This window comes from Apteryx rowi, unplaced genomic scaffold (assembly GCF_003343035.1).
Source record: "Apteryx rowi isolate R43461 unplaced genomic scaffold, aptRow1 scaffold_311, whole genome shotgun sequence".
In the NCBI taxonomy this organism is placed as follows: Eukaryota; Metazoa; Chordata; class Aves; order Apterygiformes; family Apterygidae; genus Apteryx; species Apteryx rowi.
Window position 1 is genome coordinate 950694 of NW_020449542.1, and position 27589 is coordinate 978282.

Consider the following 27589-nt stretch of genomic DNA (forward strand, 5'->3'; position numbering starts at 1 on the left):
TCCTAAATATTGGTACCTACTCAGTTTTACATTAGGGCTTCCTAATGAAAACTGAAGTGCCTCAATCTCAGCAAATGATGGCTAAACTACAGTAACCTGTTTCTCTTTAGTAGGATGAAAATGTTTAATATTAGACTATTAAGCTAAACAATGCTTTTGTGCATATTCTAAGGAACATATCTAAGATTGAGGAGAGGCCCAAAAGTTAATGTGATGAATGTGTAATGTCCCATTAAATTGTGCAAGGTTGAAGTTAGATACTACAAGGAAGTGTAGAAATATTTTTAAAGTCCCTAAAGCACTGAAAATATACAACAAAAATACAATTGCTGTATAAATATGTTTTAATAAGTGTGTATGGAAGTTACTGTTCCAGGTATGTTCATCAACCTGCTCTGCCTTATTCTTCATTGTTTTTGATAAAAGCAATCCATCTAAGCAATTTATAAATATTTGGAGTAAATATTTTGTGAGCTGTGGCAAACCTCCTTATATCCCATCATCAGCCTCTGTCATCAAAACATCAGTTGTTTCCTTCACAAAGAATAATCAACATATATGTATATACACATTCTCCCCTTCTGCTCATTCTCAAGCAGGTTTGGTAGAACAAAGATAGACTCAGACCACTATTTCTGATGCTAAGAGGCAAAATATAACTATCAGGCAAGGGTTTCATGCATTTGAAAGGTAAACCACTGTTATTTGGGAAGAGTTTATAATAAATAGATTTAAAAAAAAATGTATCCAGAAATTGGGACAAAGCAGTCTTGTCAGAATAAGGCAAAATTACTTGCTGTAGCAATTCTTCACAAAAATTCTTGTGATTCTGTGTGTGTGTGTGTGTGTGTGTGTGTGTGTGTGTGAGGGAGAGAGGTTCTTGTCCCCGGTCGCTTGTTTATATAGTGTTGCTATTAAGGATAGGCAAATGAGCCAAGCTGATTGGTTACTTTAAAAACCATGAGCTACATAGATTTAGTGTTCTAACACAGAGCTTTGCAATATCATTTTCCTAAATGTCCAGCAGAATTTATGCTATACTAAGCTTCATTGTATGCTTTATACATTCTTACAGTACCTTGTTTATAAAATTGACTCTTAAAAGTAGCCAGCTAAAGAAAATTTATAGTGCTAAGGATTTTCTTTCTGTTAGAATATAGACTTTTTTTAAAATTGTGTAGAATAACTCATTTATTCCCCCTTTTATCTTCTTCATCATGGCCTTTTAATGCAGCCCATGCATTTCTAAATGATTTGTTCATATGATTTAACATATAATTACATAGAGGCAGTACATCTGAGATGAAATTCTGCCAAAAAGAGATAAGCCCTGAAAGAGGCTGACATATTGGCTATGGATTGGTGTGGTGTGGTGGCTTTTCTTTTTTTCTTTTTTTTTTTTTGTTGGTTCGTTTTTTTTATGCCACCCTATCTTTAGCACAAGACTGCAGTTCACACCCTGTTTCTACATGATGAAGATCGGTCTAGCTGTATGTCTAAAGTGAGAGCCGAGATGCTCTCTTATCCTTACATTAAAATTATATATAGCTGCATGGGTTTTAACAGCACTGGACTTTACTCTGTAAAGTAAGGGACCCAAGTTAGCAATTTACTATTTTAGAGATGCAAGGGCTAGTCTAGAAGGTTTCATATTGCCAGGTCCCAATTCTGTCTGCCGTTGCTGAGCTGTGATTCAAGTATGACATTGACTGTTCTGTGATGGAGAAGGGGGTTTCTCACCATGTTGTCTTTGTGAATCATCTGGCAAGGTCAAAGTTGCCCAGTTTCTAAACCTATAGCATTTTTAGGTATTCCCCAGCCGCAACTGCCATGACACTGATCTCTAGATCAGTAATAAATGCAATAAATTATTTGATTGTGGAACCAAAAATATCGTTTGGGTATGGTCAGTTTTTTTAAAGGTTAAAAAATAATATTTGCTCAGACATACTCATGAATTTGTAGAACCTCCTAGAGAGTTGATTAGCTTACCAGAGTACGATCCTTAGAAGGCATCTGCTCTGGGATCAAAGTGTCTGGGATCAAAGTTATGTATGAATGTGCCTTGTTGCAGCTCTTACCCTGAGCCTGTGTGCAGCTGAGCTGGATTTGTCAAGTGGCTGAGGAGCTGCAGTAGTTGACTAAGTCTTATTTAATGTTTCGTGGTAACTTCTGAAGACTGAAGGAAGAGTAAGATTGAAAAGTTGACATGAGTCTTGTGGTATGAGTGGTGGTAGCCTTCCAATATTTGCTAGAGGAAACATTCATACTTTTGTTTTGTCACCATTATAAGAGGGATCCTTCCTGTTTCCGTATTTATGTGGTATAGTTAGCACAGAGTAAGTAGGTCCAGATCAGTGTCAGTCTTTGTAATTTCTGGTTCAGATGATTTCCCCCTGCCACCAGTACTGTGTTAGGAGGGCTGTTGAAAGTAGCTGGATGCCCAGCAGCAGATTACACTAGTTTCTGTCCACTGCCCATGTGGGCCATCTTTCTCTTCCTGCACTTTCTCAATTCCCTGCCTTATTTACTATGCAGGAGCTTCTTGTGTGACTGTTTTCTAGACAACTCAGTGCATCCCCCATCACTTTCCTTAAAGCATATTGTTAGCTTTATTTTGCAGACAATGTAACTGAGAACATAGGTTTGAGAACTGTGAGAGCAAGATTTGGGTTAGATAAGTAAACCTTCTGGGTTCAATCCCAGGTTCTGTCAAAAGTAACTTTCTCATTTTTCATGCCCAGAAATAACTGAAGCTTTATAACAATATGTTATAAAGCTTTAAAAGCTCAGTATTGGTATGTCACAATCTAAATCTGTCCAAATATCTTCAGGAGGTAAATGATATATTTTAATCAAGAGCAGTTTTACCTTTTTGAGTCTTTTCTTAAAAAAGTCTTATCATAAAGGGTAACATTTTGATGTTATCCCTTTATTTGAGACTTTCTTAGTAGAACTGATTAATAATCACCCAACTACTAATTAGCATTTACATTTTCAGAAGTTCAAAGACAAAATAGCTGAAGTCTTTAGCAGTTACTGTAATGCATGCAAGTGACCAGGTACTCTTAGTATGTGTTTGTATCTGTCCCAGTTGTAGCTGTTAGAGCACTCTGCCTGTATTTGAACCAGGAACATCCAGAAGCTGACAGAATCTAGAGGCTGTGTTTAGTTTTGCCTCCGTATTACATCTATTATTTTATTATTCATTTGAGTATTTTAGTTCTTAGTTCATTTCTAGAAGATGACATTTGAAATTAGGTTTTCTATGTAAAATCTTTGCTGCAACCTTAAAAAGTCTGTTGCTACTAGTTTAACTTGTTGTGCTTTATAGTGCCTCTGTGGCACTTGCTGTGCTTTGGCAATGCTGTTGTTACATAAGAGTGCTTTGGCATTTAGTAAAGTTACATTTTAGCCTTACTCCTTTTTAACTTATCTGTAGCTGTTGTAAGGCAGATTTTATTAAAGTTAAATATTGAAAAACTGCTTAAAAATTTGTAATTAAAGGACAACTGCCCTCTAAACCAGTCCAGCTCAATGAATTAGACTTAAAATTTTAAATGAGCTGTTGCATTAGAGAATAAGCAATTTTATCCCTTGAAAGGGAAGGGGGTGAATCTAAAGAAAACAGCTCCTTTCCATCCTCCTGACACATACCCTTTAAATTTTTCTTTCCAATAGAAGTTCACTATCTTTTCCTCCAAAGGCTTAAACTCTTGTTCTTTATCAGTATTGGCGCACACATTTGCACACAAAAACAGTTTGCTAAACCCCCACTGTCATCCTTGTTTGCAGGTCTATAACCCAGAGGTCCTCCAGCTCCTGCTACTCTTGTCTCATATATCCAGCTCATGCCCAAAGTTGTTTACTTTGACACTAAATAAAGGAGTGAACAAGCTTTAACTGTTATACAGGCACAAACTTTCATCCGGTTTTGTCTTTCACACCTTTGATCTGTATTCTGTCTTACTGAGACTTTTCTAGGCTTGCTTCTCAAAGTATTTCACTAAGTAGAAAAATTAGGGAATAGTTAATGGAAATGGTTTATAGAGAAGCAGGTGAAGTGGTAGAAGTACTTTTAATCCAAGTCCTAATTTATTCCCGTTCCATATTTTATGGTACACAGAGAACTTACAGTATATTTGCATGTGCCTTAAATTTGCTTAAGTTTCATGTTTCTGATTTTGCATTTACAGCAAAGTAAATTTGATGTTTAATACTTTATATTCTTCTTCACTAAAGATAAATAAAATATGATAGCCCGGCAATAGGAATGGAGGACCATTCTAGAAGTGAGAAGGCAGTATTATGTATTTAGTACTTGGTTCTCTTTCATCACAGTTCTCACTTCTGTGTGTACCAATTGTAGCAATTTTGGAACAGTAAGGTAGGCCTCCAGATACCACTTGGAGCATCTGACTGCTTGTTTTGGAACAAACAGAAACCGTGACTATCGGGAATCATCTGGAAAATGATTCTTTATTTCACAAGAGTGGGTAAGTCCATTGAATGACAGTGACTTTTCCGGCCTTGTAGTAAAGGAATTGAATGGGATCAGTATAAGTGGAGCTAACTTCTGTAGTCTCTCCAATGGTGAAAATCTGCTGTTAGTCTGTCCCGAGGTCTATAGGCTCTGTCCCATTTCCTTCAAGAAAGCTGGACCTCCAAATCTTGGAAATGCCAGGGCAACAGGCTGTTTGGCTTTTTTATTGCCAAGTATAAATACCTTGAAATGATAATGCATGTGACTTCAACTTTCCTTTTACACAGGTTTGGGAAGCACATCCAACTATAGTGCCCAGTAGCTGAACACTGTGATGTTCTTTGAGTCTTCAGTAGTCATGTTAGCCAGCCCATTAAATCAATTCTAAGCTTTGTTTCATGGCTTGACTTTCAAAACTAATGTTAAATGTTATTCTGAATATACTTCTATACTACTAAATAGAAGAAATGATTTTTTTTTTTACAGATTCACATTTCTTTTTATATCTGTTGTCTTCTCTACATGTTCAAGACCATCACAGTTGTTGAAGTTACCTATCATATATTGTTTCTTACAAGATAATCACAATATATGAAGTGATTACACTGTAACAGTATGATCTAAATATTTTTTTATTTTCTGTAGATCAATGTGAGAGTTACCACAATGGATGCAGAGTTGGAATTTGCCATCCAGCCCAATACAACAGGCAAGCAGCTCTTTGATCAGGTAACTTGTGTGTGTGCAATATAGTTTTTATATATGTGTATATTTATATGTATACACATACAAACCTATTATGGGCATTAAGGCATAGTCTGATAAAGTAGAAGGCTTCTCATGTCTAGATTTCCATTGTTTCCATTACATTATCTGAGTATGCAGTCATTTTGTTTGAACTTCATCATTAATTCTAATGGAATGTGTTAAACTCAATAACAACTCTGTGTAGAAAGATGAACAGTGAGGTTCCAGTTGAATCGTGTGTGGAACTGCTTTGAAAGTAATGTTTTGTTTTGTTTTTTTTATGTCTAATCACAGTGTACTTAACTGCAACATAACTGTAAGAAGTGCATGTATGAGAAATTCCTGTAGCCTTCAGTATTGTCAAATAACGAACGTAAGGCAGAAAATTCAGTGAAGAGAGCTGCTATCTTCTTTGTCCAAGAATAGAAACCACAGATAATACTTCTATTCCTAAATATTTGAAAAGTAATGTTGTGCTAGGATCTTTTTTTAGTTAAATTCCAGAGGGAAAAAGTGAAAATTATGTATTTTAATGTGCTTATGGGTTGCAGACCTATCAGAGCTACATGTTCTCACTTGGCGGTGTCTTCATCTTACTTCACTTAAATGGGCTGAATGAGTAATTTCTTGTAAAAGGTTGTTTTCCAATTAATTCCATGTGATATTAGAAATCAGAATCTTGAAATAATTTTATTTGATCCAGGTTGTGCAGTGTTCTAGAAAAGGTAAAGGGCAAAGGCTTGTCAATGTGCCATTTCTCTTTTCCTCAAATAACTAATAAATACTTAATATTATATAGGTCTGAGATGCATGTATTTAGTTAAAAATGTGGAAGTATTCCAAACTACTCTTCAAAAACAGTTTAACTATATCATCAACAATTCTTTTGTGTAGAACTGTCATTTGTCCACCCTGCTGTAGATCCTCAAAGTATGTAATGCTGAATATTTAAAGAAGATGACATACTTAAAGAGACTTTAATGGGTCATTTAAATGCCTTTAGTATGTAAGCTGAAAGAGATAATCTCTTCCCTTGTTTTTTGTAACACTGAGCTTTTTCTTTTAGAGGAAAGAAACCTCATTTCCAAATTTTTTTTGGAAATGACTGTCTGATTTGTACCCCTACCCACCCACATCAGTAGCAGTATGTCTTCAGCCTCTACATAGGAGTAGAGGCTGTCACTTACAGGTGGATGCATAGTGATGTGTTGATCCTTCGTGACTACTACAAAGACTTCTTGAAGAAAGGGGAGCAGATAGCTTTGAAGTGTAGTAATGTGGACAATTTGGGGGAACAGGGCAATGGTCCTGCTTTTTGTCTAACCAATGGCACCATCAGGTAAAAAGCATGTATTCTGTGGCATCAAAGCCTCGAGCTGTTACTTCTCTCTTGCCAACCTTTGCTATCTTTATCCATGCAGTCTTGGGTGGGGTGACATTCTGCTGTGTGATGTCTTGTGCCCAAGTAATCAGTTTCATCCAAACCGGGGCTTTCACAAACAGGGAATAAAGATACAGTTTTGAATTCTTTCTGTGTCCTGGCATGTTTCATGCTCTCTTCGCCTATGTTCCTCAATTCACTATGTGGCTTTTGACATCTCAGCAGCTCTTGTAATCAACTTCTGAAAGATTTAAACTGAAAAGTTATTAGGTCAGACAAAATCAGCCAGCATAGTCGTGTGTGAGGGGAGAAACATTTTCAGCCTGACCTTAAATCTGTGCGCGAGTTCCATAGACTAACATTAAGAGCTGAACTGTATTGCAAAACCAGCATGAAATTTTCAGACAAAAGTTATACCATTTCTCTATGGTAAGAAAGTTGAATAGCACTGTTACTGAGTGCGTTGGTCTTCAAGGTTAGTGCAGAGATGGTGGACATGACAGTACGTTGTTAGTTATTGCTTACAGAAAATAACCTCTCCATTATTTTAGCTGTTATCTAGTGTTTCTCTACTGTTTTGCGAACAGTTCTTCCTTTTTGCAGTCAATGGGTGTTTTCAGCTTTTAACTGATATTTTCTGAAGTTGATTTGTTTCCTGGTCAGAGTGTGTTTTCATCCTTTTCATCTCCTAGCAGACAAGACATACTTCTGATGTCTGTGGCTTTGTTTTCTCTTCCATTGTGAAACTTGATAAAGTTCTTGTTTATTGCACAAAACCATTTTTTTTTTTTAAATGACTCCTTTTATTTTAGAGGGTGTCTTTTAACATATCTGTCATTAGTCCCCTTGGTCCATCCTGTTGTTGATCAGAATGTGTGAGTGGGGATCTTTGCTCTTTTAGTCGACCGGTTTCTCATCTATAACTCTTTCCTAGGAGGGGGAAAGAATCCCGTGATGGTATTTTACCACAATTTGGAGGGGGCGGGGGTTGTTTGTTTTTGACAAGGTCTTAGCAGTGAGCGTCAGAACTCCTGGTTTGGTGTAGTTCCCATTCTGGAAAAATGTGAGGGTTCTCTCCTTTATTTCAAGTTATGCCTTATGGACAGAGCAGCTGAGCATCTGCAGTTCTAACTGACTTCAGCTGCAGCTCGGAGTGCTGGTTAAGTACCAGGGCTCGACTTGTACAACCACAAAGTAGAGAGCATTCTCAGAATCGGCTACTAAAGCTGTGAGTGAAAGGGGAGAGGAGGAGAAAAAGGTGTGCCTGTGTGATTGTTAAGACATAATACACATACGCAAGGGATCAGAAATAAGTTTGCAGAGCTTTCTTAATTGTGACATTTTCTAATTTTCAAAATCTTAATTTTGCAACCCGATAGTACTACTTTAAAGTGGAGGAGGATCTATGTGTAAAATTCTATTTACCTCACATGCATCTGAATAACCAGCTTGCCAGCATGGTTCAACCTGAGCCCATACGTAAGTACTGCCGTACTGGATCTTTCAGAGCCAAAATTTACAATTGTTTAATAATCCTCATTGGACCTTTCTGATTAATTGCTTATTGAATCCACATGTACTTTTACTATGCAAAGGTCTTATAAGATAGTTCCACAGTTTCATTATATTCTGTGTCGTAAAACTGCTTGTTTTGAACTTGCTGTCTAATGATTTCAATTGATTCTCTTAATACTTACATTTTGAGAAATAATGATTAATCATTCTCTATTTTCCTTGAATATGACATGCAGGTTTTGTAGCTCTATATCATGTTTTTCCCTCTTCATTTCTGTCAGTAGCCTTAATTCTGGTCTTATCTATGCAGAAGATGTTTTATACTGCTGATCATTCTTTTTAACATTTCTCAACCACTTCCAGTGCTACAGCATCCTTTTAAGGTGATATGGCCAGTCCGTGTGTAGTGTTAGAGATCTGGGAATACCATAGATTTGTACAGTAATACAACAGCATTGTTACTTTTTTCCTCTACTACAAGGTCTTTCTGTTTACATAATTAAGATTTTTTTCTGTTAAGTACAGTATTTTGTTTTTAGCAAATTTCATCTTTTATTGAAGTTAATCTTCCTTTTTATTGTTCATTCAGAGATCTTTCTGAAAGGTTTTCTACAGTAGATTTTGTCACATCAGTTTCATCCTTTTTTTCCAGAGCATTTATGAAGTCCTGTGGGACTTCCCTAGTGGTTACACTGCAGGTAACCACTCTGTTGTGAGAAACGTGTTCTCCTATTTTCTTGCTTTTTAACTGCTTTATCCATAAAAAAAGACTCTATCTCTATTCAAGGACAATTTTGTTTTGTTAAAAGCCTTTGGTGATGGACCTGACCAGTAATTCTGTAGGAAATCCTTGTACAATTTATCAGCTGGATCATCCTTATCCTTTTTATCACTAACTCTTAGAAGAAGTCTAAAATATTTGAAGGAGGTGATTCTTCCTCATTGCATCATATTTATCCATGAGTCCACAAATATTATCCTTCATTATAGCTTTACTGGTTGTCTTTTGTTAAAGTGGACTTACTTGTCTGTAGGTCTTCAGACAGTTCCCGGACCTAATTTTAAAGATCAACATCATGCTTCTTACCTCGTATTCCTCAGGTGCTGAGTTTGATTTATGCAGTAAGTTGCACATCCAATTGAAAGTTTGGCAATACTGTGTTTGAATTTATTTAGAACTTTTAGGTGAATTCTCCCCTGGACCTGATGTTACTATTTTATATTTTTTTGTTCTAAAACATTATTCTTATTTCAGTTTGAGATGGTTTCTGTAAGTTAACTATCATAAAAGATTCTGTTTAGTGATTACAGGTAACTGTGGATTGTTTATTTTTAGGTGGTGAAAACTGTTGGTCTTCGTGAAGTCTGGTTTTTTGGGCTGCAGTATGTGGACAGCAAAGGCTACTCAACTTGGCTAAAGCTAAATAAAAAGGTAATGATTCCCTTACATTTAGAAAAGTGTATGTTTTAAAAATACATAAGGCTTGCTACTTTAATGTTATAGGTGAGATGTGTCTGATTTCAAATTCAGTTGAAAAGTTGCTTCTTATTGTCTGTTTCAAATGACAAAATACAGTCTTCAGCTTGGTTAACTGTAAAGGAGCATAATCGCGTTGCAAAGTTGCATCAACATTTAATTTGACTGCGAAAGAGACATAGGTTCTGTATTTCCAATACTCTGGTAATGTGTGCATTAATAAAACTTCAATTCATATGATCCTGTTTTCATGTAGTAAAATATGATAGAATAAGAGTTTCAAAAAAAAAAAAAGTAGTATTAGTAGAGATTCAGAAATTTGCCTGTATGTAGCCATAGATTTTTGAACAAGTTATCTGTTAATAGGGTCCTAACCTTTTATTTAGGTATCTAATAGGTAGTTTGTAGGACTTCTGAATACAGGATTGGGTACATCATTTGGCAGAAATATATAAAAGTTGCTTTATAAAGCCTTTAGCAAATTAAGTTGCTTATAGAGTTGAGGACCAGCAAGCGTATGCTAATTTCCTTAACTTTGATTAAGGCAGTTCTTGATATCCAAAAAATGTTTGTTTATTTAGAAAAAGGTTATAAGATAACAATGGTTCTTAAATACAAAACAACATAAACTGGGTTTAACTTGTAAGTTACTATTTAAACATTTGTATCAAATACAGTTAGGATTGATAAAATCATAGAATAGATGCAGAAAATACAGCTTTATTATGGCAAGAATACAAATCATCATTATTCCCCCCCCCCAAAAAAAAACAAAAACAAACCCCCCCCCCCCACCATCTGAACCATTTCACTGGTTCACTGGTGAGGTTAAAGTGAAATATGGAATATGTAAATCGGAAGCAGGTGGACAATAATGAAAATGAGCAAATATTTATTAAAATTCACACTGGAAATGTTGACTATAGTAATCATGGTGCCCTGGGTATATGATTAAATGGTTGCATTATATTTGTGATTTTTGATACTTCTTACCAGTCAAGCAAACAGATGCATGACTTCATGCAGCACTTGAAGTTTTAGATAGACTGTTCATGCACGTAAAATCAAAAATCTATACAAAAGTGCTTGTAGCATTGGAGTCTATGAGAGTGGTTGTTTTTTATTCTGAATGTACCTTCTGCCAATCACTATTATTTGATGTTAAAATGAGTTTAATTTTTGGATGTTTTTGCTCCCAGACAATCAGGGCTGAAAGTTGAGCCCAAATGAAATAAAATAAACTTTTGAAAGTCTGAGTAGACAGCTGTTTAAAACTTGCAAAATGACCGCGTTAATCTCAGAAAATTTACACAGGAAATTATGATGATAATGCTTATCCATTATAGAAAAATATTGTGTTTACTAGAACTAAGTTAACTTTTTACACAGGAAAAAATCACGTGTATTTAGTGCAATAGTTCAAAGACTTTAAAAAGAATCCAGCTTTCCAGCTGTGTTAAAGAAATAGTTCTTGCTAAAGAAACCTTTTTAAATACCTTATTTTTTTACTTCCTGTAATTCATCCTCGAGTATAGCTTTGTTTTTTGTTTCACAACTTTTTTTTCAGATTTTACTGTGATAAAGACCCATTTAAGTTTTTTGTAGTCTTGCGTGAATTTGTATTTAAGTAGTACAGCAAAATCATCTGATTTATCTAAATTGGTGTACTTGATTCAGTGCCATGTGAATCATGAGTCAGTTTCAAAGGGGACTTGTCAGGGAGCATTGGATTTCAGTGCAGTGGCTGAAGAGATTATTACTATTAAACTAACTGTATTTAATATACTATTTAGTGCTCCTTTTAATTTTTATTTCTATATTGCTCTCCCTCAGGTAACACAGCAAGATGTAAGGAAAGAAAATCCTTTGCAGTTTAAGTTCAGGGCCAAGTTTTTTCCAGAGGATGTATCAGAGGAATTAATTCAGGAAATAACTCAGAGACTTTTCTTCCTGCAAGTGAAGGAAGCTATACTAAATGATGAAATATATTGTCCACCAGAAACTGCAGTTCTTCTGGCTTCTTATGCTGTTCAGTCCAAGTATGGAGATTACAATAAAGAGATACATAAACTAGGTTACCTAGCCAATGACAGACTTCTCCCTCAACGGTGAGTGAGACTACGCGTGCTTTTGCATCATCTGCTATATATAAACTTGATTGCAGCGCACTTCTTATAATTGAAGTATTAAGTGCTAATGTGCATTTAATGGTCGTTTTCTCAAAGGAATGCATGTTTTGCATTACAAAATACATAAAATGATCTGATATTTCTGCAGTTTTCCCTCTGTTGAATTAAAATCAAAATCTTCTAAGCCAGTAAGTTTCCTTAATACCCATTCTTTTTCTTCAGTTCTTGATATTTTCCTACACTTTGGGTAAATGATAATAACTTCCTGAAATTCATTATGAAAAGTGTTGCAAATAAAATATATAGCAGAAAAATACTAGGCTGAATGGAAAATCCTTCTTTTCCTGAGTAAAGGGAAAGAAAGGAAAGGCATCTGAGATGATTTCTTCAGTATAATTTCCTCTCACGGTCTTATCTTTGTTTAATTGCTCTCTAAAATGCTTTCTCTAGGAATGCTTGAAATGGAAAATACATGGAAAAAAGCATAATAAAGTTATCTTATGCATCTGACTCCTCTAACTGCTGTAATACATTGACAGTTCTAAATAGGTCAAAACATATGTCCATCATTGCAGGCCAGTATAAGTAAGCCCAAACCAGTTTTCTTAAGCTGCTTAATTACTGGTTTATTAAAAAAAAAATGGGGGGGGGGGAAGCATAGTCTGCTAACTTGTCTTAATGTGTTACATATTCTTCCAAATTACAGCAAAATGAAAACTTGAATGTATCTGTAGAGACAGAGATTAATTTACAAGATTTTTGTGTGAGGACTTTATAGGTCTCCATTTTTAGGCATTTTCAAACATTACATTTTTTGACTTTACTGAGAGTTGAGATATGGCATGGCATGGCTTTTACTATACTAAGTGTATAAAATACCATGAAAAAAGAAGGTTTCACACTGTTCCAAAATGTATTTGTTGAAATTCAGTTTTTACTGTGTCTGGGTTAAAAAGGTGAGCAGTTTATAAGAAGTCGTGTTTAAACCTCTCCCACTAAAGCAAGTTATGCTGCATACCAAACTTATTTTTATAACTTCAGATTAAATTTTTTGTCACTTTCATTTAATAGTAGCTTCTTCTGTTAACAGTGTGTTAGAACAGCACAAACTGACAAAAGAACAGTGGGAAGAAAGAATACAGAACTGGCATGAAGAACACAGGGGGATGTTAAGGTAATTGTGTAGAAAACATTTCATGATCTTTACATTTTTGGGGGTTTGGAACTTTTGGGTTTAGTAGGAATTTCGTGAGGAGGGGTTATTTTTGTTTGGAAAATGCTTTCTTTTTTTATTCAGGCCAGGGTAGAGAGTTACCAATCTTCTGTGAAACAAGAGGTGAGGGTTGATGAGTTTCCAGTTCAGTTATTGGTTACCTGTGTCATTTTTAGGCAAGCTTGTCATCTGCCTTTTTTTGTATTTGCCTACCTACCTCTAAAATATATTTAATATTTCCTTAGGTCCCAGGGTGAAAAGACAAAATGTAATGTTTGAACTGAATTTGGTTATTAACATAATGAGCTATATAAGTATCTGAATCAATGTACAAATGAATTTCAACGAAGAGGTTACATTCCTAACTAGATGATGTGTCAATTAGTTATTCTGTGATTCCCTTACTCATACAATTTACTTTTGATTTGACTTAATTATGTTATTTTCTTTCATCAGGGAAGATTCTATGATGGAATACCTTAAGATTGCACAAGATTTGGAGATGTATGGAGTCAACTATTTTGAAATAAAGAATAAAAAAGGAACTGAATTGTGGCTAGGAGTTGATGCTTTGGGTCTGAATATTTATGAGCATGATGATAAGTAAGTGGCTAATATTTCTGTTGGAATTCTGTCCTAGGAGACCCTATCCAAGATTTGTACAAAACCCACCTTATTGCATGTTTCTATAACATCTAGCAAAACAAGTTCTCAAAGACCTTCTAATCTACATAAAAGACAGGAAAAAGTGATAGAAGTTAAATACTAGAATATTTGAATTTTAAAGGTTAAATAGGGATGCAAAGTAGGGGAATGGAAGAGCAGTTCTGTATGAATTTAAATTTGCATTGCTAAATATGGATGTTTGATAGTTAAACCATTTCTTGTGTGATTTCTTTTTGTACTTTTCACTCCCTTAAGACCTCCTCTTTAGTCAGGATGAAAAGGACATTGAGAAGCTGGGCAACATATTTAATGAGAAACATATTTTAAGAGCAGCAATTAGAATTATAGCTGTTAGAGCATGAAAAACTTTGGTAACCAAAAACTAAACCTTTTAGACATCAAAGAAAATTGATGGTTCTTGTGTCCTGGTAAAGAGATCAAAGAATCTGTCCTACTTGAGAAGTGATAGAGCTGAAATGTGCAAAGTTTGAAGAATCATAAAAACAGAAGAACAGACTTGCTGTTTTGTTTCTTTCCAGACACCTCTGTTATTAGTATTTGATGTTAACAGTACTTTCACAGTGATGAAGTTAAACACAAGTCAAACACCAGATAGCTGTTATTAACTGAACTGAAATTTCATGCTCTCTACTTATGTTTATACTCCCTAACAAAATTCTGTAAGCTTTAATTGCCATTAGATGGCAATATAACTCTTAAAAGATGGAGGAAATATTCAGAGAATCAGACCTAAAGAACTACGTCTTTTTGGTATTCCTTCATTCCTGATAGTTAGCAATCAAATACTTAAAATATTTTTCTAATGCTCATACTTAAGATAATGTAAATAGAAAAACTTGCTAGGCCTATGGAAAAAAAAATACTTACAATTATGCAGTTGGTGCATAACTTTAATTGTTTCTGATCTTAATTTATTCAGCTTAAAATGCAATGGGAATGAAATTTAACTTAAACTTTAGGAATGCAGGAATATGTATTTTACTGTTAAGTTAAACCATAATACAGCATTACTGAAGGTTAATTTAATTTCAGTTTTTCAAATGACAGACTTTTTTCAAATTATATACTCATTGAAATAGCCATCCTTTTCACTAAAGTTACAATTATCAGTTGCTTATAAAGAATCAGTACATGATCGTGATGTTTAGTATATACTTAATGAGTAGGTAAGTCACAGATTGAAATCTCTTAATGCCTTCTATTGTAGTGCCATTGTCATATGTAATTTATTCATTTGCTGAGCCTGTATTAATGCATAAAAGTTGCCTACTAAAATATACTTGAACTGTTGTCATGTTTAGTAAATGTAATTTTAAAGTGCGATGGTGAAAATGGTGCAAAATTGGTAGACTTATGATTATTGGACTTAAAATACACATATTTGTGCTTCTTCTAATGAGAACTTTTTCTCTTTGAAGGTTGACACCCAAGATTGGTTTTCCTTGGAGTGAAATAAGAAACATCTCTTTTAATGACAAAAAATTTGTCATAAAGCCAATTGACAAAAAGGCCCCTGTAAGTAGTCTGTAGGATAGTATGCCTCTGTATGAAAAGTTTTAAACATGAAGGGACCTGCTCTTGCACTATGGCACAAGTAAATATTTTGTGCCACTAATTTTTCATATTGGTAGAATAGCCAGTATTCAAAAAGAAATATTTATTTTCAAGTATGGTATGTTCAACTTCTCATTCTGGTTGATATTCTGTTAAGGTTTTTTTTTTTCCTTTTTTATTATTTTAAACAGTCAACTAATATTTTGTGATGAGTTGAAAAGCTGTGGTATAATATGTTAGATCTTTTTCCACTTTTGTTCTCTTTTGTTTGTACTACAGCATTTTTCATGAGACTTTCTGGGGCAAAACACTGAATTAGCTTATGTATTGAAATAGAGTGGAATATAGTCTCGCTTTTTTGGAAGTTTAAGTAAACTTGTGCAGAATAGCTAACCTCTACACAGAGGAATCCAGATGTGATTTTGAATTTGTTCTGCAAGTTCTTTCCAATAACTGCATTTATGGATTTGTGGTATTGGATTGGTCAGAGAAAGAAGGTTAAAATATTTGTAAGAATAAATTTAACAAATGCAAGCATGCAGTAATGCTTTGAGTGTTATCACAACTGCATTTTTTAGATTAATGGATATGCTGCAATTATTTTTGCTAGGATTTTGTTTTTTATGCACCCCGTCTGAGAATTAATAAGCGAATTTTGGCACTGTGTATGGGAAATCATGAATTGTACATGAGGAGGAGAAAACCTGATACAATTGAAGTGCAACAGATGAAGGCCCAGGCTAGAGAGGAGAAACATCAGAAACAATTGGAAAGGTAAATAACAAACTTTCATGAAACAGAAAAAAAAATTCTTCTACCCTTTGAGAAAACAAAATCATAGTATGTTAAACATTCTAGCATTCTAGAAAAGAGAAGTCTCCTTTTCTTTCTGTAATCTGTAAGCAGGTTTGTAGACTGGCGTGACTAAACTGTCTTAATAGAAAGCCGTATCTGTTTTGAGCTTTCAGCAATACTAATGATACCTGTACAGTTGTTTCTCATTAAGGTGCTTTTGTTAAATAGTCTTAATTCTCTGTTACCTGATTCCTAAGAACTTGTGCAATCTACCCGAGAACCTTTAAAACAAATTCAGTGAAGAATAACATAATTTATCTTTTGTATATTAAAAAATACAGGTGCTTTTTCTAGCCTAGATAAAATGTAAACCTTTTCTGAAATGCAACTATAATTGTGGATTTGACTTGGTTGAACTATAACCAAGGCTGCTTGTCTGTTACAATCCCAGTCATAAATTTTTTTGTACAATATTTTGAAATCCAGAAATTTGGTTCTTTAATTTGCATTGTAAACTGAATTGAAACATTTAGCTTCTTTACTAACCAAGTTAAACTGAGAAATGGACTGTCAGAATCCTGAGAGAGCAAAATTTAATCCATTTGAGGCCTAAAAACTTTTATTTTTAGGGCACAATTAGAAAATGAGAAGAAAAAAAGGGAGATAGCAGAAAAGGAAAAGGAAAGAATAGAGCGTGAAAAGGAAGAATTAATGGAACGCTTAAGACAAATTGAAGAACAAACAATGAAAGCTCAGAAAGGTGAGTTCTTGCTATTTCTGGTGGTGTTATATGTGGTGACAATGGTTTGTTCACTTGGCTGGTTCAGATCCACAATTTTCTCATGTTTTTGGGGGAGGAGGAAGAGGGATTTTTTTTTATTTAAAAATAACAAAAAAAATGACATATTTATGACTTAATTAAAGTAGTGTTTAATTGAGAGATAATAGATGGTATATATATTTTAACAAATTCTAATATGGCAAGAGCTTTAATTTTCTTTAATAAAATGGAAATTAATGAGTATGCTATTTAACTCAATATTATGAAATGCTTGAAGTGCTGAAAACCTGGAGTTGGAGAAGAAGATTCAAAGTATTTCCTCTAGGATTTTATTGAATTTAGCTTTTCTGTTGCAAGTTCCTTGTCCCAGACTCTTTCCCTTCATTTTGCTTGCTTGTCAAATTTGGCCACGGGCTCCTGTCTATTCCCAAAACACAGTTCTATTTTTGTGTTGGACCACCCTGTTGAGCCTCCACTGCTGTACCCAGTCCCTCCTGTCCATGTGTTTTTTATTGTTGTGTTTTTTTTCTTCGCTTGAGTATTGGTTCACATTCTTGAAAGTTCAGTTCCTCTGTTTTGTTCATAATTCTTGGCTTCAGGCGTGATATAGAGAATCCTTGACTATATTTGTGCTAAATAAATTGCATAAACCTGGGACAGATTTCTAGCTCTACCTTCATACTTTTAAAATCTTACCACCCATAACAGGTTGAACGCAGCCAGACAGCTGACTCCCAAACCTTGGAATTCGGTAAGGGAGAGTTATTTGGCCTGGGCCAAAGCAGTGCTGGCGTGATTCTAGAGGTTTAATGGTGTGGACAGGGAGCTCCAGTGCTCAGGAGCTTCTCCTGGTGCTGTTTCACTTGATGCCATAGAAGTAGCTGTCAAGAGCACTGTGAGCAGTTCCCCTGACTATCACATTCCTGCATCTCCTTGCCTAAGGCAGCTGCACAGGTCAGATCGGCTGTTAGGGAAGGCTCTGCTTCCCCAGCTCTGGGCTAGGACAGGCAAAACACAGGTGCGTTTTCTGGAAGCAACAGTGAATCACTAGCAGATCTCGCACAAGCCTTTGAAAGATGTGTATATGGTTGTAATTTGACTGAACTTGGGCAATATTTTGTCAGACAGTGGAAAAGACACTTTCTTGACACAAACTTCTCTGCAAATTCCAGCCCTTGCTTAAAATCATGGGTATGCTAAAGCTTCTCTGAGAAAAGATTAAAGCATTTTTCTTCTGTGGGTTGTTGTGTTTTGGGTTTTTTAAAAAATCGGGTGAACAAGTTTCCTGTTTTAAATTCTGGCCCAAACAAGTAAGCTATTTTAAATAAATGAACAAAAAAGCAATCTAAGGCAGAACACTCACTAGGAAGAAAGTCAGTTCAAACCTTTTAGTGGAAGTATAAGCACCTGAATATACAGAGATGTCAGGGAATTTAAAAATAAGCAGTGTCTCCAAAGCTACTCTAATTTGGTGATAGTGTTCCTGTTGATGCATTTCTAAAGATTAGGGAACAGGATGAATGTTAACTATGTCATAGAAATTAAATGTTGGAGAAATTGACAGGAATTATATTTTAGTGTTCTTAAGTTTTGTGTGGTGACACAGCTGGTAACTTATTCTGAGTGCATCTGTATTTCATAATGAAGTATCTTTTTCTAAAGCATGAATTACTTTGTGATAAAAGTCTTGTTTATAACTGTTTCTTATAAGTTGACATACTACATATACTCTAAGAAATCTGTTCTAAAGGAAAGAAAAATATAAAACCATCAAAAATTAGCAAAATGGAAAGAAAACAAATGCTCAACTCCCAACAGATTTTTCATCTTCCAGTGGCTCTTATAAACAATATAGTCTAATTTCTGACACAATATATGAAACAACATGTTCCCATGTTGTAGCCTTCTATTGTTCACATATAAAACAGCGTTTATATATATGGTGTCTGTGCTTTGTAGCTGACATAAGTGTTCTCCATCTTCCTATGAAGTTTTTTTCGTGTTTGAATAGTGTTTTTAAATATTTATTCATTTTACTTAATTTTATAAGTACTGCGTTTCTACAAGTAAATCCACATGCCTGTAATGATCTGTCCCTGCTTTTGTCCTCCAAATTTGGATTACCAAAAATAATCCTACTAAACAAGAGAATCTTTACTTGGAGTCTAACACTTAAAAATAAATTTATTCATTGTATTTTATACAAGTCCTGTGCTGTTCACTTACATGTTAAGTCAGAGAATAATGGCAAATCTGATCCAAAGGGCACTCTGCTTCTCACTTACGCTTTTACTCTTTGCTTCCACAGGTGTGTCTTTGTATGTTTTGCTAACTGGCAGCCACTTATTTTGTGAACAGAAATAAATTCTTGTATTTACCAATTCCCTTGTCTGTGCAATTACAAGAGACATTGCTAATAGTTTAACAGTCTATCTTACCCATTTGAATAAGGTGTCCAACAAGTTTTATGGACATTTTAAAACGATTCACTTTGTTTTCCTTCCTGTAAAATGAAAAATGAAAAAATATTTTTGTTAATGCCTAGGCAAAAAATGTACAAGAACATTTCTCGTTAGAACCAGGAAGGAGCTACAGAAAGACTTTGTCATAGTTGCTTTCTTTTTGCACATCAGAGAAATATTTTGCCTATTCAAATCTTACCTTACTGGTGGATTGTTTCTTCCTATTTCACTCGTATCTGACTTGTCCTGTGGATTGCAATATTTTGCTAACCAGGCAGCTAGACAACTCTTATCCCTCCCTTGATTTCAAGTTGTCCTGTTTGTACCCTTTAGAAGTTGGCTCTGTTCTCTGGAGAAAGTTTCTGAACCTTTCAGTGGGTTTTAGGTCATTTTGCTAGAGGCAAAACTGAAGTCAGTTGTGATTAAGGAATCTTTGTCAGGCACTTCAATACAGTATAAGAGTTTTTGGCTTCTTTACCATAAGAGAGTATGACTGACTTCTAAAGAGATTTTATATACGTTAAGAGAGGGTGTGTATGCATGTTTATATATGTATATTTGTGTACTTTTTTTGGTGAGGTGATCGTTTTCTGAAATGCTAGGCCATCAGTCAACTGCCAGGTGAGGTGAAGAATATCCAAAATATGTCTTAGAGAGGAGGAGGAGGGGGGAAAAAAACCAAAAACCACAGAGGAGGGGTGTAGCTTCAGACCACAGGCTCGACAGCTCTTCTTGGCTTAAGTCAGGCTAACTTGAGCCAGCCTAGTGAATCTTGGTCAGTTTTCCAGGTCACATTATTTCGAGCATGTTATAGCTGTAATTTCTGTGTTATGTGTGAGTAGGAGGTAGGTAGTGATATCTTATCTGCAAATTTTCCTTTGGGCAGAGCTAGAAGAACAGACTAGAAGAGCTCTAGAACTGGATCAAGAACGGAAGCGTGCAAAGGAGGAAGCAGAGCGCCTGGAAAAGGAACGTCGAGCAGCTGAAGAAGCTAAAGCTGCTCTAGCCAAGCAGGCAGCTGATCAAATGAAGAACCAGGAGCAACTAGTAAGAAGCCTTAACCTTGTTTTGAAACAAATTGAAAAATATGGCTGAAAATTATAGCTTTGGGGTTTGGTTACATCTATTTTGTCAGATGAACAAGTGTGTTAAAACACAGGTACAAGTATGTGAACTATCATATGTTACAGATTGTTGTGGCGCTTTATTAGAAAACATTACATTTGCCACTACATGCAAAAAACAAACAAAAAACACCTTTTGAGATGTGTAGGAAACATGATGGAGGAGACATTTCAGGCTGACCACACCTGTTAAGTTCTTTTTCTAATAGTGTCAAGTTTATCCAGTTGAGAATGAGAAATGCTTCCTTCTGCAGTCCACTGGGAAGCCTGTTCTCTGTTGCAGCAATTCCATTCTGAAGCTTGAAGGTGTGTTTTGGGGTGGGAGGGAGTTGGTGACTATTACTGTGATTTTTCCATCTCCTACATATACAGTGCTTTCTTGCATTCTGTGCTAAACCAATTCTAATTCAAGACTTAAACGTACTGAGAAGGGCACCATAACTGTCTAGGAAAGAATTTCTTGACTACAGAACAGCTTTTGGTCTTCTGCAACCTCAGCATGACAGACAATGCTGAAGGTGAGATTTAGTCTTATGGTACTGAGATTATGGTCCAGAATCATCAACATATTGGTGGAGTTATTAAAGCTGTATTAAATTGAAACAGACCCAAATGTTGATTTGTATCTGCAGCTCCCCCCCTGCCGCAAGCTTTGGAAGTGCAGAAGACAGATTTTTCTCTTGACTTATTCCTATCAGGCAGAGTACTGATTCTGTCCCTCTATCCTATTTTAAATTTCTATTTTTAATAAGCAGAAATGATGGATGATAACTGAGTCTTTCCAAGTCAGATCACAGCAAAAGGCTCTCCTCTCTTCCATTGCAGAGCCAAAATGGTATCAAATTAAAATTTCTACTTCATTTTCTGTTTCAGGCAGCAGAACTTGCTGAATTCACTGCCAAGATTGCACTTCTAGAGGAGGCCAAGAAAAAGAAAGAAGAGGAAGCCTCAGAATGGCAGCACAAAGTAATGACCTCATGTTGTGCGAAGTCCAAACTTCAAAGAAGCTAAGGGAGATGAGTGCAGAAATCCCACTGGAATTCCATGAGTTTGAATCTTACTCCCTTAGGCTTCAGAGAAGCCTTTCTTAGATGTTTTAGTCCCCTAGTCTTCTAATGCCAAGCTATATTTCTACTTAATTTGTTTCTAAATTGTAGATTGACATAAAGGAAAAAATTCTCATCACAAAGGTATGGTCAAAGATCTAAAATGGCTTCTGTATGTACAGTGATGAAATAGATGGGAGCTTCATGCTGGAAAATAAACACCTCAGGAGCCATATAATAAAGATGCATGAAATCATGAGTGGTGGTGAAGAGATAAACAGGAACTAAGGCACATCAAATGAAACTAAATGTGGTCGCTTAAAGCAAAATGACATTTATTCACAGAAAATATAGTTAGCTATGGGATGTTAATACTAATTCTTTCCATAGGTTCAAAAAATGATTGAACAAATGCATATAAAAAGTCCTGGTTGGATATTAAATTCAAAGACCTCACCTTTGGTTCAGGTAGTCCCTGAGCCTCAAATCTCTGGAGGATAGAAAAGTTGGAGAACAATCATTGATTGCTCTGTTCTGTTGTTATTCTTGGCTACTGCTGAAAATAGGGGGACTGGATGGACAGCTGGTACAGCTGTTCTTACATTCATAGGCCTTTTACCCTGTATTTCTGTTCAACAGTTCTCAGCCTCTAAGCTAATCCTGGTTCGTTTATAGAGAGGATAGTTTCCTTGTGTCTAAAACATCTCAAATATTTGTTTCAAATTCTCTCATTATTTGTACATCAATTTTAAAATGCTGAGTATCTGAGTATTGTTTATTATATTTAGGCTTTTGCAGCCCAGGAGGACTTGGAAAAGACCAAAGAAGAATTGAAATCTGTAATGTCTGCTCCTCCTCCACCTCCTCCCCCACCAGTTATTCCTCCAACAGAGAATGAACATGACGAACATGATGAGAACAATGCTGAAGCCAGTGCAGAACTGTCTTCTGATGGTGTCATGAATCACAGGAGTGAGGAAGAACGGGTAACAGAAACACAGAAAAATGAACGTGTTAAGAAACAGCTCCAGGTAATGAAGACTTACAGTTTTATCAACATAATTAAGGCTTTAGATTTTCATTCTTTATTTGTCAAAAATCTCAGTGAAATTATAGTATGCCAAGGAAACAACTTTCTTATCACTTACTAGATGTGTTACTAATTTACCAACTGATATTATTCATGGTGTTCTAGAAGCAAAATAAAAACACTGGATGTTAGGTTATACTTTATAGATTAAAAAAATGTTAGTATGTTGTCACATTGGCCAGTAAACATTTCTAGTAATTATGTAATGTCCAGGATACTGAATGTTAAAACACAATGCTTTCCTTTTTGAATACTGAAATGTATTGTATGGCATAAACAGATGATTGTTTAATAGTATTTGGGTTTATTTGTAGTTATTTGCAAACTTTGTAAATGCAAAAATAGAAAGATACCCATTTAGGATGAATCTTACTTCCATGAAACAGATTATGTCTACCAAGAGCCTTGCCACTCAAAGCGTGATAATCTAATGTTAGTGGTAGCCTTTTACTGTGTTACACAATGTGTATTTGGGAAAGAAATGAAAGAAATGGAATGTCATGTACTTTTCTGGCAGCAATATCTTGGTAGTAAGTGTGTGTGTGTAACATATTCATTTCTTCTGCTTTGCCAGTCACTGAACAGAAGCAGAGAGATAAGTGTGATGTCTTTTTAGTCAAGTAGAAATTGAAATACGGTCATTCTCCTGCTTTATCCTTCTGGTCTTGGATATTAGGGTATGGGGCCTTTCTTGGTAGCTTGATACCTGCACTGCTAGAAGGAAAGAATTCTACAGTCTCCTCCCTCCCCTCTGCGATCCTTGTGATAGGCCTCACAACTTCACAACTTCAGTACAGCCAGGTCTTTTGAGTTGCTGAACAGCACAAAAAGCATTTCATAGGGTGGCATTCAAGAAATCCCTATCCATATTGCAGAACATATATTATCAGAAATTCCAAAATCACAAAAAGAGTAGTCAAAACACTTAAATACAAATATTTTATTCAACAGGCTTTAAGTTCTGAGTTGGCTCAAGCCAGAGATGAAACCAAGAAAACACAAAATGATGTTCTTCATGCTGAGAATGTTAAAGCAGGCCGTGATAAGTACAAGACTCTTCGACAAATCCGACAAGGCAATACAAAACAACGTATTGATGAGTTTGAAGCAATGTGAGAGCTGTTATTTTGCATATATGTTCCTCGTAAAGCTGAACCACCAACAGAGAAAAAAGCAGGCCTTTGCAGATTTGATGGATTGCACCCCACTTTGCCAAAGCACTTAATACCAGTTTGACTGCGATGGTTTAAAGAAAAATTTGGGGAAGCCATTCAACAATAAGGCAGTCTGTCATCCCTGGCTTTTTTGGAGGGAGGGTGTGGAGAATGATGTCAATTTTTTTCCCTATTATGTTTTCATTTTCATTGTTTCATTTTTTTTCTTTGAAAACTGATGTGAAGTATATAATGACTGACAAGTGTACGTATTATTTAAACTTTAAGAAATAGAAAGAGTAATGGAGCTGAACCTAAAATGAATAGGTACTATTGTGGTATGATGAAGTTTGGATTTACATTTTTCAATGTAACCACACCATTAGGAGTTTGATATTACTGACTTTTAGTGTTTTTTGTTTTTGTTTTTTCCTCATAAGTGAAATTCTTTGGTGTTTCATGTCCTGTCATCATTGATGGTTTTCTTTGCCTACCTGTTCACAAAGGTCTGGATTGCAGGTGGTAGTTCCAGGAGATGTTGTTTAAATGGAACGCTACCTGTGGGCAGCATGTCTGCTGATAGGCTTGAATAAATATTGCTTTTCATAGATGATTATTTTAGATGCACAAAATGTTCTAATGCAGCAAAGAAAAAAACCCACAAAGCTCTGTATGCTGTTTGCTTGTAATTATTTTATTTGCAGTAGGGAAACCTGGACCTTTCTGGCAAGGGAGCATATGAAAACATCAGTCCCAGGGAGGGGACAGTATCCTACCTCACTTCTAAATACATGATGACTGGTCCTTCAAACACCATGAAAAAACTATTTAAATTGATTATCACTGTACAGTGATACCACAGGAAGCTAGGAGTCCTTACTCCTAAGGTTTTGTTTTACTTCAAGATGGGTTTATAGTGCTAGATACTGTTTAACTGCCTTTTTGTTGAGTTTAAATTGTAAAAGCATCTTGTGTTTGTTAAAGCTGTAACCTGTCACTGGTATACTATCTTCTGCGAGGGGTGTGGAATGTGTGTGTGTTAGCTTGTTTTGGGGTTTCCAAATGAAAGTTCACATAATTGGAGGAAAAAGCATTTGTAGCTTCAGTTCACAGTGAAGCTAGTATTGTAATTGTTGTATCTGATGTCAGATCACTGTTGTTAAGTACTTCCCGTCTTGAAAAGGAGACTTGCAATTTTTTTTTTTTTTTTTTGAGGACTCAGCTTAGAAATTGAGTTTTGGGAAATAACTTTGCAGTTAATGTGGACTGCAATTATTCCTTCTTTTATAGTACCCTGGTAAATATCTATAAGGGAAGAGCCCTGCTTTCTCTGAGGATGGTTCAGCTCTCTTCTGTTTGATATTATGCACTCATAAATTTACACTTATCTATTAAAATTTGCCATTTTATTAAGCATTTTTTCATGCACAACAGGTTTAAATTTCTTATGAACAGTCCAACTAAGGGTGGGTTTTTTTTTTGCAGAGTTAGAGGTTGGCTATGTGGGGTCACATCATGAAAATAAAATAAAGATACATTAATATATTTTTGGTTTGTGGGGCTATACATATCTGGTTAACCTTGAAGACTGATGTGCAAATGGTGTGCACACACTTCAAAATGCTGCTTGGTGGAAGTTGGTGTTTCTACTTGCAGTGCATTGTGAGAACACTGTTTCACAGGCTTCATACACCGAAGCATGAGCAAATTTCTGAAGTATTTGAACAGCTTGCCATAGCAGGTGAAATACTGTGCTTCCAATGAGTCCTTACATTTTTCCCTGGAAAGTGTGCACTAACATTGATACATCAGTTTCAGTGTTGGGGAAAAGTACCAGTAAAGTTTGCTGTTCATAAATCTACAGTATATAGAGTAGGGCTAAATGGATTAGATCCATTTATAAAGCTGTGTGATTTTTTTTTTTTCTAAACAACCAGGAACAACCATTTGTAATATGGATTTTCACAATGAACAAAGTGGTAATAGCTGCTGTCACCAGCAGTTGGGAACAATTACTGGTGCAGAAATACTAAGAATACATTTAATGATTACTTGGTGAAGTAATTTTCCACATGCTTTTTCCTTTAGCATCATTTTTTGTGTTGTACAATTAAGCTACAATTACATCTACTATTTTGGATAACATTCATTGGTTAACAATAAAGAGATACAGTTAATTTCTGAGGTCCGTTGTTGTTATTTAATGCACTTTTTTTCTGACAGATCTGCTAAATGCATTGTAATAGCCTTTTTCCAGAGCTGTGAACAAATCTTGATCATCAGTCTTTGTTTCACACTGTGGTCAAAAAAAAAAAAAATTATATCCCTAGAGAATAGTACTCTGCCAAAGAAATAACCACATACAGTTGGGAAGAAGCACTGGTGATTGTCGATTCAAAACAGGATATGAATCATCAGAGCAAATTGGCTCTGTTGAGAACAGAGGGTAATTTGGCCATGTAAGAGCTGTAAGGGTAATGAAGGAACTTTCAATCACTGCCTACACATTGCATAGCCTTAGGATAAGTGAAATTTAGTTCAATAGGTCATTGGCTTGTCTTAAACATTAAGAAATCTTGGCATTTGTTTAACTTTTTGATACTACACATTATAGTGAACAGTGCTCTCAAATACATATTTTATATAATAGCAAGCTTTTTTTTTTTTTTAAACCTATCTAGTGCACTCGAAGAAGACAGGAACAGTCCCATATAAATAGGTATACAAATTAATGTGCTAAGCAGTTTTCACATAAATTAGGTCTCCTCTCAGTTGACATGCCATTCTATCTCTTTATTTGTTTGGCCTTGCACTCAAGGGCAAGCACATAATCTTTCTTTTTGTTACTCCATGTGGCAGAATTGCCTAAGATGAATTAAAACACATGTACTTGATATCCTTAGTGTGCATGTTTTTAGTTTTATTCTTCCCTCTTCTCAGAGCCCCTCCTGCTGAAGTGTTAGATTCCAGTGTCTCATTTATTAGAGAGGTTCTGCATATGTATGTGATTTCAGAATATTGTGCTTGAAAGGGGAGGTAAGTGCTTTGAAGGGTGCTTTTTTTTAATATATATGCTGTTGAGGTGGAGAGAAAAGGATAGAAAATAGTGCCATACTTTGTAGGACAGACTAATACAATCACTTAGACTGCCTTTGTGTGAAGGAAGAGATTCAGTTTTTTGAAAGCAGTTCTCTCTGCACATAAAAACCTGTATTTTCTGTTGGTTCTATCTTATTTAAGTACATGTTTCTTACATACTCTTGCTTAGCTTATCCAAAACGGAACAAAACTCTTGTCGGACTGTGGCCTAAATATCTGCCTATTTAAACCCAACCAGTTTGGAAAGCATTATTGTGCTTTTCCCTTTTTCTTAGAATATGTTCTCTAGGGCTGTTCAAGTTACTTGCTTAGGCATTTCTGAGGAAAAACGAAGTCTTTTCTAAATGAAATATTTTAAACTTCTGCAGAGAAAGTACCTCAAATATATTTTCTTTCTCTTTAATAAAGGCAATATAGAGATTAAAATAAATTAAAACTTCTTACTTTTGAAAAAACTTTCATGCAAGCATTTTTCCATGGTCATCCTAAAAAGTCTTGTTCTCCCCTAGACACTGGATTAGTTTCAAGAGTAGAGGATTTTTACCAAAGATGATAAACTGAGTGAAATGAGGTAGTTGATGCTAGTCTTCATAAAGAGCAAGTTCTGCAGAAAAATATCAACATAAAATCGAAACCTTTCTTACAAAAGGGCCTAATGCAAAGCTCATTTGTTATTAGAAATTGTCCCATATCCATTGCTTAATGTATCTGACTTGGTGATAAGATTTTCCTGAAAAATGTAATAATTGTCACTGGATCAGCATATAAACTAGGATAATTTCTGACCCTTCAGAGCATATTCTGTTTCTGCTGCTTAGAGATGGAGAGTACCTGCCTCCCGGACAAAATGTC

At 35.4% G+C, this 27589-nt stretch overlaps 2 protein-coding genes across 5 annotated transcripts in view; both read left to right on the forward strand.

Annotated features, from left to right (window-relative positions):
- The window catches only part of PSPC1 (paraspeckle component 1), a 592911-nt gene extending 587712 nt beyond the window's left edge, over positions 1-5199 (forward strand). The window contains exon 8 of one of the 2 annotated variants that reach the window (XM_026070528.1): positions 5129-5199. The gene's annotated coding sequence lies outside the window, so the exon portion shown is untranslated. Of the gene's footprint in view, positions 1-4369; positions 4459-5128 lie in introns of those variants that run through there. The other variant, XM_026070529.1, reaches the window with a different exon arrangement.
- The window catches only part of RDX (radixin), a 30265-nt gene extending 4450 nt beyond the window's left edge, over positions 1-25815 (forward strand). Inside the window, exons 1-13 of one of the 3 annotated variants that reach the window (XM_026070517.1) lie at positions 4407-4496; positions 5129-5212; positions 9463-9558; positions 11437-11711; positions 12823-12906; positions 13402-13548; positions 15051-15147; positions 15797-15960; positions 16611-16741; positions 20111-20271; positions 21222-21314; positions 22183-22425; positions 23436-25815. In XM_026070517.1, coding sequence (XP_025926302.1) covers positions 5150-5212; positions 9463-9558; positions 11437-11711; positions 12823-12906; positions 13402-13548; positions 15051-15147; positions 15797-15960; positions 16611-16741; positions 20111-20271; positions 21222-21314; positions 22183-22425; positions 23436-23600 — 1719 coding nt within the window. In that variant the 5' untranslated portion in view covers positions 4407-4496; positions 5129-5149 and the 3' untranslated portion in view covers positions 23601-25815. Of the gene's footprint in view, positions 1-4406; positions 4497-5128; positions 5213-9462; positions 9559-11436; positions 11712-12822; positions 12907-13401; positions 13549-15050; positions 15148-15796; positions 15961-16610; positions 16742-20110; positions 20272-21221; positions 21315-22182; positions 22426-23435 lie in introns of those variants that run through there. The other 2 variants (XM_026070516.1, XM_026070518.1) reach the window with 2 other exon arrangements.
- Positions 25816-27589: the final 1774 nt, after the last annotated feature.